Below are 21,734 nucleotides of genomic sequence, written 5' to 3'. Positions count from 1 at the left end.
AGCAACTTGAACTTTCTAAGGAAGTGTTTGTTTGTCCAGTAATTACAGTCCTTCACATGAATTACAATATGTCTTTAAACAGGATTAAAGAAAGATTCTGCTGCCTTGAGGTTTTTCTTTTAAGTAACACACTTCCGTTTCTTCCTTCCACCTCTCAGGAAAATGATTAAACAATCTTGATGAATTCCCATTGATTTACTGAGAGATGGTTTAATTAGCAGTTTATATATAAATTTTGCTAAAGACATTCAATGAATTAAAACAGTTCTGTTCTTCCCCGTAGTATATCCAGCACCATTACGGTACTGTGTGATTTTAAGTTAAATGATCTATGCATCAAATAAATTTTCCATCATTAGAGTTTGATGGAGGAAAATAATTTCCTCAACAACTGTTCTTGTGTTTCTCATTTAATGTGTCATAATCAAGATGTATGGCAATAGGAAATAGAGTACACAGTTCTTTAATAATCAGAATATGGTAACTAGGAAGAAGTTACATTGAGAGCAAGAATATTTTTAGGTAGCAGTTAGTTTAAGGGATTTCTAGGACCAATATGAAATATTTAGAAACAAAGAAATATACTTTATTTCTACAATTTCTGTGTGCACAACCCAAAACAGTCAGAAACAAGTACTAGATTTTCTAAGGGTCAGGGTACAGCAGCTCGCAGTCTTTTGGGCTTTGTGAAGTATATCATCAGTACAAGTTTAAATAACATCATTTTAATGATGATAATATTTTTCATATTAGCACACCTAATGAAAAGCTCCTGGGACGCCTGGTAAAGGAAAAGGTAATAATTATTTTAGAGTAAATAAAATTTGCACTGAATCTAGCACCTGATATTGGGGAGTCACAGAGTTGGTGTAAATACCTACATGTAAACAGTATGTCAAAACATGCAGAAGTTGTGAAGAGTTGGTGATTGCCATTTTTTTAATTGACTGTATTCCCATTTCAGTGCTGTGTATTTCATCTACTGTCAGTTTTGTCTTTGTCATTAATAAGCAGTTTCAGACTATTTTCAATCTTTTATATTTATTTTCCTATGTTGTATTGAGGACACCAAACAGGCTGGTATGTTCCAAGGCCACTTCTTAGGAGCCTTAAAAAAAAACCAAACCACATTCTAGCAAAATCTATATGAGAAGATAAGATCTTTGGGTGGGGGGAAAAACCTACCTTTTACAGCAACACGTTTTACTGTTCAGCATTTGTAAGTTTACTCTAGAAATAGTATTGAAAAACTGAGAAAGAATGCACCACTTTTATTGATAACTTAGACAATATTGTGGGAGGCTATTGGGAATTTTTTAAAAATTTTATTCCAAAGATTCACTGGTTCTGTCTTTCTCTTTTAATTTGTTTTTTATATAGTTTTCTCTTGTACTAACTGTCCAAAATTACTTATTCAGTATGACACAGACTTCTACATTCTTGACAAATATCCTCTTGCTGTGAGGCCTTTTTATACAATGCCAGACCCAGCCAACCCTGTAAGTAAAACTCCTTGTTTTTATCATTGTTTTTTTTTTTTTCCTTTTAGTTTAAATTATTCCATGTAGGGATAATTTGATAATAAAGTGTATTAATATGACCATAGAATCATTGAATGGTTTAGGCTGGAAGGGACCTTAAAGATAATTTCGTTCCAGCCTTGCTGTAATTAAAATTATGATAACATGATCAGGTCAGGGTTACATGACTCGTCAGATATTTTCAGTTACTCTTCACTGTTAAAAACATACCAGAAAGAAATGAGCAAAAACTGGGAGAGCTTTATGAAGATATCTCCATGGTCAAACACTGCTGCCGTCACTGGAAAGTGGAAAAAGCATTCTTCCAGGGCAGGAGGCACTTTAGCAAAAAGCAGAGGTTTTTTACAGCTTTGGATATCAGAAAATTAAATTATTGAGTGGTATATATTTGCAAACTATGGAACTGTAGGTAGGAAATAAACTCCTTTTTATGTTTCCAGAAAACCTCTAACTCATATGATATGTTCATGAGAGGAGAAGAAATCTTGTCCGGAGCTCAGAGAATTCACGACCCACAGCTGCTGACAGAAAGAGCCAAGCATCATGGCATTGGTAACATGGCAATTTAAAAGAACATAAGTTGTGACTTGATTTGTGTCCTTTAGAGGAAGAATTGGGGGCAGAATTTGTTACATGAGTATTAAAATCAGAGTTCTGTTTCATTCTTACTGTAAATCCATCTAATTCTGTTTAACCATCTAGAGTGGGGTATTAAGAAACTAGTCAGTCTTCCAGCAACATCTTGTTGAATAGTTATTCATAAATTGTTATTAACAAAATAATATAACAAATCTGTCACAGTCATGAATTCTAGATAGCTCTGGACAATTTACATATTCAATGTAATTTTTTCGTTGTGCTTGTAGTCCTGCAGGCACTTGTCTGTTAGGCTTAGGGCTTATTAAGCAGGTGAGAAACCCATACTTTTCTTTTCTAGATTTGGAGAAAATAAAGGCTTATATTGACTCCTTTCGGTTTGGTGCACCTCCACATGCAGGTGGTGGAATAGGTAAGTACCTGGTTTTTGTTTAGCCTGAGCTTAAGTTATACTGCTCAGTACAAAGCAGAATTTACTATAAAATTCTGAATAGTGACCTTGTTAGGTAAATCTGTGGGGCTGGAGAATTTAAGGAGAGGAGCTCAAAATTAATGATCATCATAAAATTAATAAGCAAAATACTAATGGCACAGTCTGGTGAGTTTAAAAAGAAGCTGATCACAAGACAAAGTGCCACCTCACTAGCCAGGCACATCACTTTCAAATTTGACCAATGAGGAAAATTTAAGGAAGCAAGAAAATAATGTATTATATATGGATTTATGAAAGTCACCATCATAGCAGCAGCCACTGTGTATTTGATGAAGGTGTAGTGCAGGTAATCCAAAATAATTTAGGGCAGTCAGAACTGACATAAAGGAAGCTGAAGCTGCATCTTTTCTTCAGAGTAGATAGTCCTCATGGCAGAGTACCAGCCAAACAGGAGATGCTACGAGAATTAACACTGGCTTCAAGGTGTTCCAAGAGGAAACCTTAACACAGGAGGTGTGTGGAAAAAATCCACCCATTGTGGCTGGGGTGCTTACAGCCCCAAGGATTAGGAAATGTCATGGGCTGTGCTCACACTGCTGTGTGGGGCTGGCTCCTTTGGGGCTTGGAACACAGACTGACAGTGCTGATGGGCTGTTTTCATCTGCTGTAGGGCTGGAGAGAGTGACCATGCTGTACCTGGGGCTGCACAACGTCCGTCAGACCTCCATGTTCCCGAGGGATCCCAAACGCCTGACGCCCTGACAGGAGCTGCTCTGAGACTTGGGAGTGCTCTGCCCTACAAATAGCATCTGACTGCAGGCATAGCCCCTGCTGCTGCTGAACGTGTGTTGTTTAATTTGAGCATTATGATATGCAATTAAAAACAAAATTTTCCTTTATTCAAGTGCCACAGTAATTTTTTTTATCCTTAGTTGTTTATTTAAAGGAAAATATTTTAACAGATCAAGACTCTTTGTATTGGCAACTGCACATTTTTAATGAAAATGGAATACTTTGAATTAGTATTTTAGTGTCACATTAAATTGTACCATTTTTCTAAACATTTTAATAAATTATGCAATAACCATTTTGCTTTTTTAACTTATGTCAGCAAGACTGAATATTCTGAAGTACTGGCTCCAAGATAAAGTGACTAGATACTTGCAAGTTAAGGATCTGGAGAGATCAGCCAGTTGATAATTTACAGGAGTGTCAGGTAGGGAAGCAGGTGAGAATGTTCTTAACAAGAAATCTTCATAAGAAGTTGTTAAAATAGGTTGAAATAAAGCTCTCAAAGTAAATCAGATGCAAATCTGTCTGGTTTTCTTTACTTAGTATCCTCACAAGATAATGAATCAATAAGGCTTTTTTGTTTTGTTTTTTCTTACTGATGCAACAACTGTCTACAGTGTAAATTTATTTACTGTCTTCTCCCTTTTTTTTTTTGAAAGCTGTATAGAAGCCATAGGCCTGGTCTTTATTTTATGTTACTATTTGAGAATGGTTGCAAGTTTACACATGCCTATGGAATACACAAGTGATATATATAATATTTTCAGAAAATAAATGGATAGTGAGTTTGAGAGCAGGTCATGTGTTTTCCTCCCTGACCCAGCCTCTGACATAACAAAAAAACAAGGATTTAATGCATCTTTTACCAAGGAAAAAAACCCCAAATTATTTAAGCCAACTTCTTTCAGGGTGTTTTATTATGTATAAATGCTGTGAACAGCCCAACTTTGTACACTTAGAGAAACTGTTTTTGTAAATCAGAGTACTTCTGAAATTCTTTCTACACATACTTTTTCTCAGATTATTCATTTACTTGAACTCCTCAATTTGCAGCAGTGCACGAATCTACTTCTCATCATCCTCATCCTCCCAAGCCAGAGAATGTTCCCTGCATTTGGAGAGGCACCAGTGTATCTGAAAGTTCCTTTTGTAGACTGCATCTGAGAGTTAGTTTTCAAGTTTAAAGCAGTTTGTAAATGTTGCTGCCAAAGAGCAAAGGATTAAATTCCTGACTTGGGTACTGCAATAGTTGCTGTAATAATCATACATATTTCTAACTCCTGACTTAATTTTTGTTTAACATTTTATATGATTAGGCTTTCAGTAGGAGGTACGGTGGATGGTCTGTGTTATTGTTGCTACCTTGATTTTTAAATGTCAGGGAAGTCACATATTGGTTATGCTACAGAAAGGTCAGTGAGGCTCTGTATAAATTGTGTGGAGTTTCACAAAAGGGCAAATCATCTTTGCAGCTGCCATTGAACAAGACTTAATTTTAATGTCTTATGACAAGAGTTCTCCATTAGAAAACAATCATACTAAAGGTCAGTCAGGTAAAATACTGGAAATGTAGAAGTTAAACTTTGTTTAGAAGTCACACAATTCAAGGAATAACACTTAGCAACTTTGCTCATGCGTGTGTTGTTAATAATTTACTGTGGAATCTTCCCTAGATTGTTAACTTGAAAATCTTACACTGTAATCAGTTGTACTTTGCAAAGCTAAGTGGATTATAAAGACAGCTCATTGTCACAGACTTACTGCTGATGAATCCAAGTTTCAAAACAGTTGTTTATTTAGCTAAGCCAACTGGAATGAATTTAATTTGATTACATTTGTTCATACAGAACTGGTAATATATTCCACTTCAGATGTGCATTCTTCTAACCAGGAGCAAAATTACTGACTTAAATTTCCTGTCCACAAAAAAAAAAAACACCCTGGGTGCTGTTTCTTGCTCTAGATTTGGCAGCAAGTGTTGTGCATACGTACCTGTAAAAACTGTACTTATACCAATTCTGTTAGGAGTTATTCAAACTCATGCTGTAGTTTGATTCATTCACAGTAACTGCACAAGAACAAGAATTCAGATGGAGGCCCCAGTTCCTTTGTATGCTGAATCCTTTCATGCAGCCTCTCTTACCTAACAGAAAATAATTATGATCATAAATCAAAATGCAAAATGCGTTTGTCCTGAATGTCATCTCAACAGGATACTTCAATGGGAGCTGTAGAGTGTTAGAACTTAGTTTGAAACCCTGGAAATAATGAAGGTCTGGAAGACCTTTATGGTGTTTTGATAGGTAGCAAGTCTGCTGTAATAGTTCTCGAAAAGTAAAACTTGTACTGTGCTTTATTTCCAGTAACTTGCAGGAAGTTTACCAGTTTACAAAGAGTCCACATTGCTGCTGCCTTTCTGCCAGGTAAAATGGTTTTGGTTTTGTTCTGTTTCATTATATACAGATGGTAATTAGAGTAGAAACTATAAAACATACTGGTTTAGAATAGCCAGGGAGTGAGTCTGCTCAAAACAAAGTGTCAGTTTGCTTCTGAAGTTTAACTGCACAATTTTCCTGTGAAAACCCATCTGTGTTCACTGAGCTGTCTGAATCTGCCCAGTGGGAAGGAGGACTCAGGCTGTTCTTTTGGCAGCCAAGTGCAGGCCTGGCTCCCAATGGCTGCCCACACCTGCTGGGGGAACCCTGGTGGGCAGCACATCCCAGCTGCTTGCTCCCTGCCCAGTGGGCCAGGGCAGGAGGAAGGGAAAGCAAGAAAACTTTGTGGTTTCACCTGGTGCCTGTCAATTCCAGACATATTGGACACCATTGCATGTGAAAGCAAGTGATAGAAGAGAATGCCTTGACAATGTCCATTGTGGAACACCATATGGCTGCCTTGGACTCTGGTTTGTACTGGGGTTCCAGAAACTATCCCAAACAGATTTTAATTAACTGTTTCTTCCTTGGGTAATAGTAGATTCTTTTTTTTTTTTTTTTTTTTTTTTTTTTATGAGAGAGAGAAATCATCTAGGATGGATTGTTTCTTTTAAAACAAGCCTCACAACCAACTTGTGCACATTTTTTCCTAGTATGATCTCACAAAAATGGAATTTACTCAAGTGTTTTAAAAATTACCAAGTTAGTTCTACAAGTCTCTTATTTTCTTCACCATTTTGCAGTTAAGTCTCTGTTCACTACATGGCAAGTGTACTGTAACATGAACACACTGCTGCAGGAGGCTGCTGCTTGCTGGCACTTCTGAAAGGGTTTCAAAACTGAAAAAGAGCCCTTAGCTGCTTTAATTACAGCAAAATTCCCAGTTTAGGCAGAGATTAATGACTTTGCAGGTGGCAGAGCAATTGTAAGCAATTTTTCATAGATGTTGAAGTGGTTCCTGCTGGCAGGCGCCGTGTGCCAGCAGCTGCCATTCGGGAATGGCTGTCAGCCATGGCACTGCTTGGCAAATGTTGCCTTCAACCATCCTACAATGGTGCCAATGAGGAGCCAAGTGTCCAGACTGTGGCCTGACCCTCACCTGGGGTAGCTTACACCCTTTCCACCTGGGCCAGCTCTTCAAAAGCTGGAGATGCTCCATGGCATGAGTCTCTTCATAGAGCAGCTGCGCAAGTACCTCCTGCACACATTGTGGGGATTCCCTGGCTTGGGGATTCCTCAGCAGTGCCCTGGCCACACCAGTAATTTTAACTCCAGCTACCATAGCTGATTTCTTCCTGGCTAGAACAGTGCTGTGGAAGCTTCACTGCAGCATGGATTCCCCATGGATTCTCTTATGCTGATTCCCCAGCATAAGAAGTACATGAAACTCTTGCAGCAAGTCTATGAGGGGGCCATGAAATTGATAAAAGGAGTGGAGCACCTCAGCAAAAGGCTGAGAAAGTTGGGCCTGTTGAGCCTAGATCAGAGAAGGTTGTTTGGAGACCTTCTAGCAACCTTCCAGTAACTGGAGGGGCTACAGGGAAGACTCTTTGTCAAGAACTGTAGTGACAGGACAAGAGGAATTGAAACAAATTGGAAAAGGGGAATTTAACTGTGAGCATGGTGGGACAGTGGAACGGGTTGTTTAGGGAGGTTGTGGATTCCCCATCCCTGACAGGGTTCAAGACCAGGTTGGATATAAGGCCCTGAGCTACATGGTCGAGTGGGAGGTGTCCCTCACATGGCAGGTGGGTTGGGACTAGATGATCTTTAAGGTCCCTTACAACCCCTTAGCATTCTGTGCCTCTGTGTCTCAGGGGGAAACATTGTGGCGCTCTGGCACGGCTCTAAGCCGCCCGCAGCACTGAGCAGCTCACTGACAAAGCTCTGTCCGCTGTCGCGGACTGCGCACCTCGGTGCCCGGCGCTGCCGCCTCAGACCCCGCCCTCAGTCCGGCCCGCCCCTCGCCTTTGGCGCGAAAACGGCCGCGAGGGGCGGGGCTCTGCGCCACGGCAGCCGCCGATTGGCCGGCGCGGCGGACGCGCGGCCCACGTGGTGCGCGGACTGGCGCGAACCGCTGTGGGACCGGGCCGGGCCAGCGGCAGCGATCGGGATGGATCTGGCAGCGGCGGCCGTGGGGGGCGCGGGCGCGGCGCCGCAGCACCAGCAGGTCCGCGATGAAGTGGCCGAGAAGTGCCAGAAGTTGTTCTTGGACTTCCTAGAGGAGTGAGTGCCGGGGGCCGGGCCTGGCGGCGGGCGGGCAGGGCCGGCAGCGGGTGACGGGCCGGCATTGCCTCTCGGAGGGGCCGCCATTTGGCGAGATCATGTCAGGGCCTGATGCCCCCTCCCCTTGGCGTTCAGCCGGAAAAGCTCTATTGTGGTCTTAGGCTCTGCCTAGAGGAACCTGTAGGAAGGCAGCACGGTGCTCTCCCGGTAGGCAAAACCCTTCTCGGAGAGTTTCCGGGGAAACGATGCCCAGAGAAGTCGGGATGTCCTGGAAGTGTCCAAGACCAGGCTGAATATGGCTTTCGAAAGTCTTGTGTAGTGGAAGGTGTTCCTGCCCGTGCCAGGGGGTTGAAACGAGATTATCTTAAAATCCCATCCAAACCAAATCATTCTATGGTTATATGGCTTTTAAGGTGCATTTGGTCCCATTTAACAGGGTTTTGTCACAGCTATGTTGAAAACCCTTTCCACGGCTTGAGTGTTACATGTTAATACATCTGGCTCCCTGCACTTTGCCTCCTGAGGGGCCCATCTGTATCAAATAAGGAAACCATCAACATCACCCAGAGGAAACAAAACCTTGTTTGCTGGTGCAGAGCCATTGTTAAACCTTAAATTAAATTTTGTCTGGCACTGGGACAACTCTCCTGCTGTATGAAATGTCAGCCTGGTGTGTCTGTGCTAGGGTGTGGATAGAGCAGATGTAGCAAGGGGGTAGAAATAAAAATAATGTTGGAAAACGTCTTTGCAAGGGACTGTGGGATGCCTAAATGTAAGTGATCCTTTTATCTCTGTTATTTCTCTTGGGTTTAGAAGTATTCATTTGCTGCCTGGTTTGTGACTGAAATGTTTTCCTGAATCACTTTCAGGTTCCAGAACAGCGATGGGGAGGTCAAGTACTTGCGAGATGCTGAAGAACTGATCCGTCCAGAGCGGAACACACTGATTGTCAGCTTTGCAGATTTGGAGCAGTTCAATCAGCAGCTCTCTACCACTATTCAGGAGGAATTCTACAGGTAAAATGTGGATTGGGTTTTTTTTCAGGTAAAGCTGTGCTCTGCTGGAGTCTCAGGCCCGTAATGTTTTGTGTTTATGTAAAAAAATAAGAGGCTTAACTTCTTTCTGCGTTCTGCAAAAGCTTGTATTTAAGATTTTTCTTTTTTTTTACTGGCTAAAAACATTTCTCAGTGGATTCCTTTCTGGAAACCATGCGTTAACAATATAATTGCATTTATTATGGTAAAGAATTAGGTGGTCAGTATGAGAATACAGAACGAACTCTAAAATTTCATGCTCTGACAATATATTATTGAGTTGGTCACTTACTTTGACCAACTTGGCTTTATCCTTAACATAAGGATAAAAGTGTCATAAAATGAGACTTTAAAAAGTCTATTATCAAGCAATAGTGCAAATAACGTTACTATGCCGTGATCTCACATTTAGCATATTTAGAGTGGTTTTTTTTGGGGTTATACAACATAGCATTAGAATCCTGGAAATTGATACAAGCCTTTGATGTCATCTAAAGGAGAGAAGGCTTTTTGATAGCTTCTCTAAACTTTGAACTTTTTTTCCCATATTTCAGGGTTTATCCATACTTGTGTCGAGCAACAAAGACTTTTGCTAGAGACCACGGAAATGTTCCTTCAAACAAAGACTTTTATGTTGCATTCCAGGACCTGCCTACCAGACACAAGTAAGATGATTATCAATTCCAGAAACTTGTGCTGTTTTACTACCAGGGGAAAACGTATCAAAGCATGCTGAAAGTGTTTTGGTTATGTGGTGTGAAATGTGCAGTTGGCCAGTACAGATGTGACAAATTTTCCTGATCTTGTGCAGGAGATTTTTTGACACAGTTTTTCCTATGTAAATCACACTCAGATACTTAAATTCATCATATTTCAGAAACTAGTGTAACCTCTCTTATTAAAAAAAAATTTGGTGTGTTGGTTTTGAAGTATCAATGCAAACTTTTGCTTTAGTTTGACCTTCAGTATTAATCTAAAATGAGAATATATTGTAGTAAGTTTGTTTCTTTTGTTTGTTACACCAGTTCTTTAGTCAGTGACACTATATTGTGTCTTAGTACTCTGGGCCTAAAATTGTTAACTGAATAATTTAATCCTTGTGAATTTCTGTTTTAAACAGAATTCGAGAACTGACTTCAGCAAAAATTGGCTCCCTTCTGCGCATCAGTGGGCAGGTGGTTCGTACCCACCCCGTCCATCCAGAGCTGGTCAGTGGAACCTTCCTGTGCCTCGACTGCCAGACAGTGATCAAAGATGTGGAGCAGCAATTCAAATACACCCAGCCAAACATCTGCAGAAACCCAGTCTGTGCCAACAGAAGGAGATTCCTGCTGGACACAAACAAATCAAGATTTGTTGATTTCCAAAAGGTACAGGGGTGATGTTGTAAGGGGTAATGTTCCTGTGGTAGTTGGAAGGTGTTTGTACTTCTACACATTGAAGATGGTTAATTTTTGTTCTGTCAGTGTCAAGAAAGGATCTCAAGAAGAGGCACTGCAATTTCTGCAAAAGGTTTCTTCCTGTCTCAGGAAGACTTACGTTTAAGAATGGTTTTGTTGTATGACATTTATTGTCCAAGTAAGCCACTGAAACCCCACATATTCAAGCCAGAGTTAGTCTTATGTTGCCAGTACATCACGTGTAGCTGCTTTACACAAGTATGAAAAGAGGTGCTTATGGGTATCTGCAGTCTTGCTCTTCCAAGTTGATTTACTCTCCCAAATCCTCAGCACTTCACATCCCACAACTGTATTTTATGTCAGTCACATTAACTGAATTTTTCAGGTTACTTTTCAGAATTGTCACTGTGGCCCTTGTAGATCCTCTAATGTGCTCGAGGACTCCTTAGATGCTGATTACTGAAGGGATTTTTGTTTGTTTGTCGCATTGTCAGAGGGATTGATGTGGATGGCAGCAGTCAGATGCTGTTTAGCACATCTGTTAGCAGTGTAGCAGTTGAAGCAGTTTCAGGTCTGGTGCCGTGCTGGTGTTGACCCTTCTGTCGCTGCCAGGTGCGCATCCAGGAGACGCAGGGCGAGCTGCCGCGCGGCAGCATCCCGCGCAGCCTGGAGGTGATCCTGCGCGCGGAGGCCGTGGAGTCTGCCCAGGCAGGTGACAAATGTGACTTCACCGGCTCGCTGATTGTCGTGCCTGACGTGTCCCAGCTCTCCACACCAGGTTTGTCACTACCCATGATCTCCATGAGGTGTCCTTCCCACTGGTGCTGGGAGCCACTGTCCTGACTGCCGTTTCCCTGGCAGGGCTGCGCGCAGAGACCGGCTCGCGGGTGACAGGGACAGAGGGCTACGAAACCGAAGGCATCCGCGGACTGCGTGCCCTCGGGGTCCGGGAGCTCTCCTATAAGCTTGTCTTTCTGGCTTGTTATGTTGCACCAACAAATCCACGGGTGAGTCTGCAGAGAAAGGAGGCTTAAAGGTGTTGGTGATTTCTGTTCTGTATGGTTTTCCCTCAAATTAGGGAGCAGGAATGGGTAAAGCTTTAAGTGTGCATTGTATGCCACCTTTCCATGTTGGTTTGACTGTCTTTATATTCTCATTGAATTTACATAGCAAGGTTCTTTTTTTGTTCTTGCTGCTCATAGCATCTTTCACAGATACAATTATTTGCCAGTATTACAGTTTGTTCTAAACAGCTAACTGGCATGTGTAGTTCATTCAACTTTCATCCATTTCTGCAGCATTTCCTTTTCTTCCAGGAAGTCCTGTTGCTGCATTTTGTCACAGGAAAAGCAGAGATCCTTTTTGTTCCCTCTAGTTTATCAAGTGACATCTTGGGATGTTACTGCAACATGAGTAATACTGACTACATCTTGGTTTTGGCATGGTGTGGTACTGTAATCTGTCATTCTGCTAACAGCATCAGCATCACATAGCATAAAAAGAATATCTGGTATGTTCTGGGAGTAGAAGTTTCTGGCCCCCATTTCAGAGCAACAAAAGACCTTGGAAGATCCAGTTGATGTAACAATGCTTACAAAGACGATTTTAGTCAAAGGAAGTCGTACTGGTTTTTCTCTTTTTTTTAATCTCTGTAAAAGCAACTCACTTGGGGTTTTCTCACTAACTGAAGTTACACCATTGATTTTGCCTGCTAGGAAATTGGCTATTGGTTTTTAAAGGTATGAGGTGATGAGGTTACTTAGCCTAAGGGCAGCTTTTCAAAGTGTATTCCCCACGTATCTAGATTTCAGAGCAAGTTTTTGTGACTTACCTGCAGTGCTAACATTCATTAGTAACTTAATTATTTTTATTGCTGCTTTATTTCCTTGATTTAGTTTGGTGGAAAAGAGCTCCGAGATGAAGAACAGACTGCAGAAAGCATTAAAAACCAAATGTCTGTGAAAGAGTGGGAAAAGGTTTTTGAAATGAGCCAAGATAAGAACCTTTACCATAATCTGTGCACCAGCCTCTTCCCCACTATCCATGGTAAGAATGTTTGTGGCCTCAGAGAAGGAAGATTTTACTTGTGTAAATATTAATTCCTTTTGCTGTGTCGGTAATTTTTGGGAAAGGTTGAAAGCTCTTTGCTAGCTACCACAAACTCTCCCCCCCACAACACTGGTAGTGCTAGAAGAGAAAAATCTACTTTCTGAGTATTTGTGGTGTTTAATCATTAAGGCCTGCAAACCGGTGAATTTTGAGCGGATGTGCCCAAATGCTCTAAAATTCTTGTGAGAAGAAGATGTCTTTAAATAGGAAAATTGTGGTGTTTTCTTTGGATATTTAGTTTAATGTCTTTTCTGGGGCAGGTAATGATGAAGTAAAACGTGGGGTCCTGCTGATGCTCTTTGGAGGAGTTCCCAAGACCACTTCAGAAGGCACTTCATTGCGTGGGGACATCAATGTTTGTGTTGTTGGTGATCCAAGTACAGCCAAGAGTCAGTTTTTAAAGTAAGTCCAAGACCCAGTATTTAAATCTTGTCCAGTGTGACTAGAGCTATCAATGTGCACTGTGCCTTTTTCTGTGTTAAACATAGGAAAGGGAAGTAGAATATTTCCCAGAAATTGTGTGGATGTGGTTGAAGTATTTGAACTGGGCTAAAGCAATCACAACATATGAATTTCCAAATGTTTTCAAAGGGTGTTGAATATTAAAAATAAAAATTAATTACACATTTAAAAATATCAGAGATAGAAAAAATGCTGGAGGTTTTATTACTCTTTTCCTCAGGCACGTGGATGAGTTCAGTCCCCGTGCTGTGTACACCAGCGGCAAAGCCTCCAGCGCCGCAGGTCTGACGGCGGCTGTGGTGAAAGATGAGGAGTCCCACGAGTTTGTCATTGAGGCTGGAGCACTGATGCTGGCAGATAATGTGAGTCTGGGAAGGGGAGAGATTCCTGCATTCCTAGAATGAGCTTGATTAATGAGAGCCCTAAATTGTCTTGGTGATGCTTTTTTGTTCATTTTTCTGCTGTAGGGGGTTTGTTGCATTGATGAATTTGACAAGATGGATGTGCGGGATCAAGTAGCCATTCATGAGGCAATGGAGCAGCAGACAATATCCATTACTAAAGCTGGAGTCAAGGTAGATTGCACTACTCTTTGTAGTCTGTAGCATCACCTGACTGCTTGTTACATGTACTGATGTGATTTCACCTGCCAGATCTTCATGTCACCTCTGCAGCTGCCTCACTGTGGCAGGACAGAGATCAGTTGTTGCAAAGTTTTTATGGCACATACCCAAAGAAGATCAGAAATATTACTGAGAGTTAAAAAGAGATAGTAGTGCAAAGGAAACAGAAACTGGGAAAAGCCTAACCTTTAAGTAACCCCAAAAAAAGGTAACGGAATGGTGTGTGTTTGTAGCAAAACAGGATCTTGTGAAAAGCAATTTTAAGGGCTTGTGTCAGTATTATTGGCAAGAGTGAAGCAGTGTTTCAATATTGATCATCAGACTGGGTCTCAGGGCAGAGACCTGTTCAGAAAGGGCTTGTTGGTGAGTTTGGGTGCTTTTGAGGTTGTTGTAAACCTGCATTGAACTCCATCTAAAAAGTGTTATGCTGACCCATTTTAGTTGCAATGAGTTGGTTTATGAAGTGGTCACAGATACAGCTTTATTTCAATTTACTTTTTCCCACTGTCAGGCTACTCTGAATGCCAGGACCTCCATTTTGGCTGCAGCAAACCCAGTTGGTGGCCGCTATGACAGATCCAAGTCACTGAAACAAAACATCAACCTGTCAGCTCCCATCATGTCCCGCTTTGATCTCTTCTTCATCCTTGTGGATGAATGTAATGAGGTAATTTTAAGGAATTATAGAATAGTTTATGTCAGAAAAGGTCCTTTGAGGTCTCTAATCTGACCTTCCACTGAACCAGATCATTGAGAGCAGTTTGCCAAGACTTGACCTGGTGGGTTTTGATCTCCAAGGATCGAGATTCTGCAGTCTCTCCAGGTCCCTGCAATCTGTGACAACTCTCATGTGTTCAGAAAATAGTAACTTTTATATCTAAGAATTTCTCATGGTTCAGTTCAGGTGGGTTGCCTCTTACCCAAGAACTTTGGATTTATTACATCTATGCTGGCCAGTAAAGCAGTTGTTTTCCTTTCAAGCTGAGCAGACCTGGCTCTTCTACATCATGTTCTCCTGCCCTCTGACCATCTTGGTGGCCCTCTGCAATTTTGAGTGAAGCAAATCTCATGAGAGTGTCTTGCTCCTGCTTTTCTGCTCTCTCTGTGCAGCTAAAAGCTGGCAGTACAAATTTGAACATGCTTTGCTGAATACAAGGACACTGCTTTTTCATCCTGTAGTGGTTTGACCTGCAAACTAACACCATTAGTCATTTTTACAAATGGCTGGTCACTAAGGCTGAGACTGCTGCCGCCTGTCTATGTGCATTTGCCTTGGGAATGCATGAGATCCAGAGATTAATGTTGGTTTAGCCACTGTTCTGCCCAGGGTGATTATCTAATTGAGAAGGGACTGGTGAGAGAGACGAGCAGGCTGAAAGGGAAGAAAGTTCCCACACTGCAAAGTGCTGCTTTCTGCGTGTTCTCTGGCCAACTTGTAACCCAGGAGAGTTCCAAGAGGTTATAAATCTTAAAACTGCCTTTTATCCCTCCTCTGCTCTGTTTCCTTGTATTAAAAACCACCAGGCCATTCTCCTGGACCTCCTGGCAGAGAGTTTGGCTTCTGGAAGGGCTAGCTCTGCCATGAGGATTACGAGTGAGCAGGGTGATTGGGAAGGAAGAATAGAGCTGTTGCTTTACTCTTTGGCTGATGCTGTGCAAGGTCCTGACCCAGCCCCATTATCCCAGGTGACAGATTACGCCATTGCCCGGCGCATCGTGGATCTGCATTCCCGAGTGGAGGAGTCTGTTGACCGTGTCTATTCCTTGGATGACATCCGAAGGTATCTGCTGTTTGCAAGACAGTTTAAACCAAAGGTAATTCTACTTTTTAAGTAAAACTGTGGAACAGTTGTTCTTTCTGAGGAAGTCCAAAGGAACACTCACTCTGCAGTAGGCTTTTCTCCAGCAAATGCTAAGACACTTGGGGTAGTGTTTTCTCAAGCAAGGAGCCATAAACTCAAGTTATTACCTAAAAACAGAGCATAGTTTGGAGCCTGGTGCTCCTAAACTCCAGAAACCCAGCCAGTCCATGTTGTAGCCCAAGGCAGTTCTTAACCTTTGTCTAGAACAATTGAGGGGTCACTTCATGGCCTGCTCATACCTCAAAGGCATGGGTTGTTCAACATGGCTACAGCACAGGTTTTTGTATTTTATTGACTTACTGGTAATCAGTTTGTGTCTTTATTTTAAAAGGGTATTGTGCCTCTATTTCGTTGTTTTTTGCTAAAATACAGAACATGGAAAACTGATCTAACTATGGATTTTTTTGGGTTCTATCCAAGTAGCAGTTTGGATGGGCTGTGTGTTGGATTTGTCATAACAATTTAGTAGGGACAGACAATTATGCCTGGAAACAAATCAGTGGAACAGAAAAATAGAAATTATAAAAAAATATGCTATAAAATAATTAATGCAGCTATATGCCTACTGTAATGTCATTATCATTGATAAGTGTAATCATTATTACGACGTAATTTCAACATAATGTGGTTGTCATAGAGTATGTATATAGCATAGAATATTTCAGATAAAAGCAGTAGCCAGTACAGCAAAGGCTGGGAGCTGCCGATCTAAAGCAAGAAGAAAAAGCTTTAATACTCTGACCACTGGAACTCCTGTCACTTTGTTTGGTGCCACACAGATATCCAAGGAGTCTGAGGACTTCATCGTGGAGCAGTACAAGCGGCTGCGGCAGCGCGACGGCTCTGGAGTGACCAAGTCATCCTGGAGGATCACGGTGCGGCAGCTGGAGAGCATGATCCGCCTGTCTGAGGCCATGGCCCGCATGCACTGCTGTGATGAGGTAACGGGGCTGGGATGGAACTTTGGGTACATGTTCATGGAAATGTGTGGCAGTTCTGCATTTGCTGTTTGACTGTGGTATTGGACGTGGTCCTGTGGGTAAGGAGAAGAGCTTGAATTGTGGTCATACTCAGTCTGAGTATGTATGCCAGAAACACTGGTTTTAAGGGATAATGTGTAAAACTGAGGTCAGCTGGTCCCAATTGAGAACTTGCATGATTTTGTATCACAGCTGTGTCAGCACTCTCAGCCTCCCACCCATTAAATCGTGACAGTCACCTGCTGCTGTCAGCCAAGGCTGTTGGCAGTTTCTCTCCTGAGCTTTCACAGTTTGTAATCTCTTGGCTCTCTTCCGGTTGCAGTCTAAGAAGCCAAAGTTCATCAAAGTATCTGGACCTTTCCTAGAGTACCTGTGTGTGTGATCTGAGCTCCTGCTCACATCAACCACTGCTGAAAAGCACATTGTGTTCTGGCTGTTAACTGTGATGTGATTACTGCTCCTCTAGTTCCTGCTTTCAAACCCAGCAGGCCTTTTGAAATGTTGATTAAAGACTATGTGACAGATGCAGGAATGGAACCTTGCTAGCTGGTTGTGTAAGGACACCCTTTGAGTTCTTTTAAATTGAATTCAGCCTGTAAAGAAACAGATAGCTTTTAGCTTATGGCTCAGCTACAGATGATTTTTCCAGTTTTTGTTTTTCAGTTCTTTAGGAGAGTATCATTAATTACATCTCTTTTCTTCATATTGTCTCTGTTCAGACCCATTTCTTTCATGTTTCTTGGTCCACTGATCTTTCTCCCAAATGTTCTTGGCTTAGTAAAAATTTTATCGACTTCACATGATTGCTAAATCCTGAAAGATTAATCAGGCTCCTTTTCCCTCCATAACCTTTCTTGACCTTGGAGTAGTTGTAGCAGGATATAATTTAACTTGCAGTCTTTACTGCTTAGGATTAATCAGGTGAGATGTGTAGAAAATCCCTTTGTCAGAGTCAGAGATGAGTTTCTGGAGCTGTTGGAAAACTAGAAGAGCCCCTGTGCCTATTTAATATATGTTTTTTCAAATCTTCCTCAGGTTCACCCAAAACATGTGAAGGAAGCTTTCAGACTTTTAAATAAGTCCATCATTAGAGTTGAGACTCCTGATGTCAATTTAGACCAAGATGATGAGCAGCAAATGGAGGATCAAGAGGACCAAGATGGAGTCAATGGTAAATTATGTACTGAGAAATTTTTCAAAGGGGAAATCCTTCCAGTCTTTACAGCTTACCTTGACTGAACATGTGCTTCTCTTCAGTTTCTCACCTGCTTCTCATCTAATGAGCTCTAGAAGTCTGGACCCTGTTCTTAACTCTTTTGCTTCTTCAGCCTCCTTCAGCAACTCACCTGGTTGGTCAATGGAAGGTTTTTCAGTGGCTCAGAGTATTAAATAGCTAAAATGCAGCTTTAAATGTGGACATGTGTCCAAACAGGTGAGTCAGAAGCTCCAGCTGGAGTCAATGGTCTTGTGAATGGGATCAATGGCCATTCTGAGGATGTGAACAAGGATGCTGCACCCAAAGCTTCTCTCAGGCTGGGCTTCTCTGAGTACCGACGGATTTCCAATCTCCTGGTGCTGCACCTCAGGAAAGCAGAGGAAGGTAAGAATTCCTTTATAGCAAAGAAGGCAGACCCTGAGGTCAGGGAGCAATTACTGCATCTCTTGCTATTGTACATGGGATTTCCACTCCTATTGAGACAACAAACTTGTCAGGTCAGGTGTAGATCTCTGCTTATATGACAATACTACATCTGGTGATGCAAATGAGATTTCCTGGAGTTTCTAGCTCTGTTATCTTAGTCATTTATCAAAACCCTTTAAGCTGAGGGTTCAGATCTATCAGCAGATCAGAGCCAGAGGAGATTTTGTAGCACAAATGGTGTAACCAAGCTAGAAGAGTCTGCAGCAGTGGAAACTGGAGCAGAAGCTTTAATGCATGTCAGCAGCCACAACCTGTCTTAAGCAAATGGCTGGACTAGTTATTCAGAAGCTGAAATATTTCAGCTGCAGTGAGGCTACTCTTGCAATGAAATGCAGTTCTCACATAGCAAATGCTAAAGCTTTTTGAAGGGTCAGGAGATGAACAGTGTTTGATCAAATGCTGAGTACATGTAGAAGAATGACTCTTCTGGCTTTGTGTGACAGTGGTTTTTCTTTAGCTCTTACTTAGAGGAATGGTGTGTGAGTCCTTGCAACTGGTTTTTCCTGAAGCTGAAGGCTGATGGGATTTGGAAGCAACTTAAAGCATAGAACTGAAAGCTTCCATTTTCAATGTAATTTTCTCCAATTAAACCATGACACACCTTCCTGTGCAAAATGTGGTCCTTTAAGAAAAGAGTTCTGAAGTCTGACATTTCCTAAACAACTTAAAAAGCATGTTTCTCTCTTCAGCATTGTGAATGTTAATGTGTAAATACTTTTCTCCTATGGTTAGAGTGGTAGTTTATTGCTACTCTGTTTATGCAAATTATTTTCTCTGCAGAAGAGGATGATACAGCACTAAAGAGGAGTGAACTTATTAATTGGTATCTAAAGGAAATTGAATCTGAAATCGAATCTGAAGAAGAACTAATAAATAAAAAGAAGATCATTGAGAGGGTCATTCACCGACTTACACATTATGTATGTATAGGGATATGTGGATAGCAAAAAAGGGTTTTAACTTGTAAAAGGTTGTAACTTTTATATTAAAAATGTTTCATTTTTAATGGAATACGTTGTTGTTTGGAGAAATCTATTTTGTTCTTCAGTTATTGACTGATGCAATATCAATGCCTTCTTTGTGTAACACCTGTTACAGTAATTACAGAAAAAAACACTGAAGTAAATTAGAGATGTGTGTAAGTTCAAAGTGCTATACTATGTCACTACAGAAGTGTGATTTTTTTTTTGTATTTCTATAGTATTAGTTATACATTAGGATACAAAATTACAATTGAAATTTGTATTCAATGGATAGCCTTAAGTCAGAGAGGTATGAAGGCATCATGGGGGAAAAAGTATGACAAAATAAATTACTTCTAATTTTTAAAGACATAAAACCATTAGACTGGAAAAGACTAGGCTGAAAAGTTCCCAGAAGGGATACAGCATAGAAGTGATTTTCACTGAATGCTGTTGTTAAGAATCTGTTAGAGGGAGTTCACAATTAAAAGGGTTAAGTAATTAATAAGGGGTCCTGCCAATTTAAAAATGCCTTTCAAGGAGTACAAACAAACCTCTCTGCCCTTGTTTTAATACAAATCTTTATCTGTTGCAGGACCACATTCTGATCGAACTGTCACAGTCAGGACTGAGAGGATCCAGAGAAGAGGAGACTTTTGATGATGATCCATACCTGGTTGTCAATCCAAACTATCTGCTGGAGGACTGAGGGCTGACAATGGCATTGTAGAGCTGACTGGTTACAAGTTGGAAAATGCATTCTTTTCTTGCAGGGGTTGCTGTATGGCTAATTCCTTAAATTTCTATGGCTGTGCCAGAGTGTGGTCAGTAATACGTGATTTCTCATTTACACTGAGCATACCTGGAAAGCTTTTAAAGACATGACACACATATATTATTTCCACTGATAGCTCTGAATTTCAGTGCCATCATCTGGATGCAGAGGAGAATCATCCAATAGCTTTTTTCATCATCAAGCTGTGTAGATGCTTTTGTTTTAAATAAGATTAATTTTACATTGTTCTTTAGTAGACATTTTAGGCTATAGGTTTTTACTGTTTTTCTTAACAGAAATAAAAGCTTGTTTAATATTTAAGAAGATTTTTTAACTTCCTGTAATAGACAATGAGAAACTGATTGCTTCTCTTTCTTTTTAGATGGACTAAAGATGTGCAGGTTCCTATTGCATATGTAAAGTAGAAAATTGCAGATAGCCAAGCCCAAAGCAAAGCTTTAAGTCCGCAGGGCAGAAACCCCAACCTTGATGAATGTCTTGACTTGTAAGTGAATTGAAAACTGCCACCATTTGTGAGGGATTTTTAAGACTATATTTGTAAACCTGTTTGTAGATCTTTCTATAAGAAAACTTTGCTTGAATTTCTGTTCTCAGTTTTTTACTGCAAACTACAGGATTATTAAATAATCTATTAAGAATTAAAAATACCTGTATATTTGTCTTGTTGACTGGATACCAGCACCTTAGAAACATTTGTAATGTGTGCAAGATATCAAAATCATGTTTTTATTTAGAAATAGTGTGAAGTAACTGTTTCTGAAGGAGTCTCAGAAATGGAGCTGGTTTGTAAGATGGTATTCTTTTCCTCTTAGTCTCTCCCAGATTTGGAGAGTCACACCTTGGTCTAACTAAGCATATCATCAAAAATAACAGTTCTATATAAGGAGTGATGGGAATCATAAATATTTGTCATCAATACTACCCCATCACTGGACACTAACTCCAACTGCAGTAACTTCTCCTTCTCATTTCTAACTCATTTCTTTCATAAACCACATTTTGGGAAGTTCTATATTTCATTAAAAATAGCCACCTACCTGCAGCAACACTTTGATGTGATTCTATATTGTTCCTTTACTTTTAAATAACAATAGTAAGATGTTTGGCCTTCATTATGTGTTTTCCCCCTCCCCTCCTCTCAATCTTTGTTTGAAAATAAATACTTTTCATGTAGGAGAAAATATTTTTTTCTGCTTCTTTCCCCAGTTCAGTAGGCTGAGAGGGGTTTTTTGAGTTAATGCAGTTCTACTGAAAAGTCAACAGCAGGTGGTGCTGTAAAGTTAATTTTTAAACTTGCTATCCAGACATCAGAGTGGGGGGAACTTGTTCAGAAAACTCAGCACAATGTTATAGTGAGCTCTTTAGCTGAAAAAAAAAAAAATCATCTGGGAGTCATGGGGTTCATCAAAGTTACAAACGGGTCAAATAAGGTCAAAGTACACAAATTACAATCCCTGTATACGGTTTAAGTAACAGCAAATGCTGAGGGATGTCTTCTGCTGTAGCTTAAAAGATAATATTGCTTGACAGCAATAATTTGCCCAGATGATTGCAGGTATGCTTTAGACAGAATTCTGATTATTAAAGGAAATGCACTCTCAGACAGATCCAACATTTCATAGGTATGTAGAATTTTGTGTTTAGTCGGTTTAAAAATATTTTCAGCTCTTCAGTTTTGCTGTATTGGAATGCAGAAAAGCTGAGTTATCTCTGCCCTTCAGCAGTTCAGGTGGGTGACCTGAATGTGCCCCCCCCTACTGGGAGAGCAGTGTTTTCAGGG

General features: G+C 40.8%; 2 protein-coding genes across 3 annotated transcripts in view; both read left to right on the top strand.

Moving 5' to 3' along the window:
* The window catches only part of DARS1 (aspartyl-tRNA synthetase 1), a 36,902-nt gene extending 33,025 nt beyond the window's left edge, over positions 1–3,877 (top strand). For both annotated transcript variants that reach the window (XM_056495924.1, XM_056495925.1), the window contains 5 exons: positions 754–796; positions 1,419–1,499; positions 1,982–2,093; positions 2,479–2,550; positions 3,242–3,877. In XM_056495924.1, coding sequence (XP_056351899.1) covers positions 754–796; positions 1,419–1,499; positions 1,982–2,093; positions 2,479–2,550; positions 3,242–3,333 — 400 coding nt within the window. In that variant the 3' untranslated portion in view covers positions 3,334–3,877. The remainder of the gene's footprint in view (positions 1–753; positions 797–1,418; positions 1,500–1,981; positions 2,094–2,478; positions 2,551–3,241) is intronic.
* A 3,972-nt stretch (positions 3,878–7,849) lies between these two features.
* On the top strand, positions 7,850–20,601 carry MCM6 (minichromosome maintenance complex component 6). The gene is made up of 17 exons (XM_056496710.1): positions 7,850–8,024; positions 8,894–9,040; positions 9,613–9,723; positions 10,179–10,428; positions 11,071–11,236; positions 11,320–11,465; positions 12,354–12,504; positions 12,828–12,969; positions 13,250–13,391; positions 13,497–13,604; positions 14,164–14,319; positions 15,339–15,467; positions 16,294–16,455; positions 17,530–17,665; positions 17,927–18,094; positions 18,977–19,116; positions 19,754–20,601. The coding sequence occupies exons 1-17, from the start codon at positions 7,912–7,914 to the stop codon at positions 19,865–19,867; spliced, it is 2,481 nt and encodes an 826-aa protein (XP_056352685.1). The 5' UTR covers positions 7,850–7,911; the 3' UTR covers positions 19,868–20,601.
* Positions 20,602–21,734: the final 1,133 nt, after the last annotated feature.

The sequence above is a fragment of the Oenanthe melanoleuca genome, chromosome 7 (assembly GCF_029582105.1).
Source record: "Oenanthe melanoleuca isolate GR-GAL-2019-014 chromosome 7, OMel1.0, whole genome shotgun sequence".
NCBI lineage: Eukaryota > Metazoa > Chordata > Aves > Passeriformes > Muscicapidae > Oenanthe > Oenanthe melanoleuca.
This window is presented reverse-complemented; position numbering and strand designations above follow the sequence as displayed.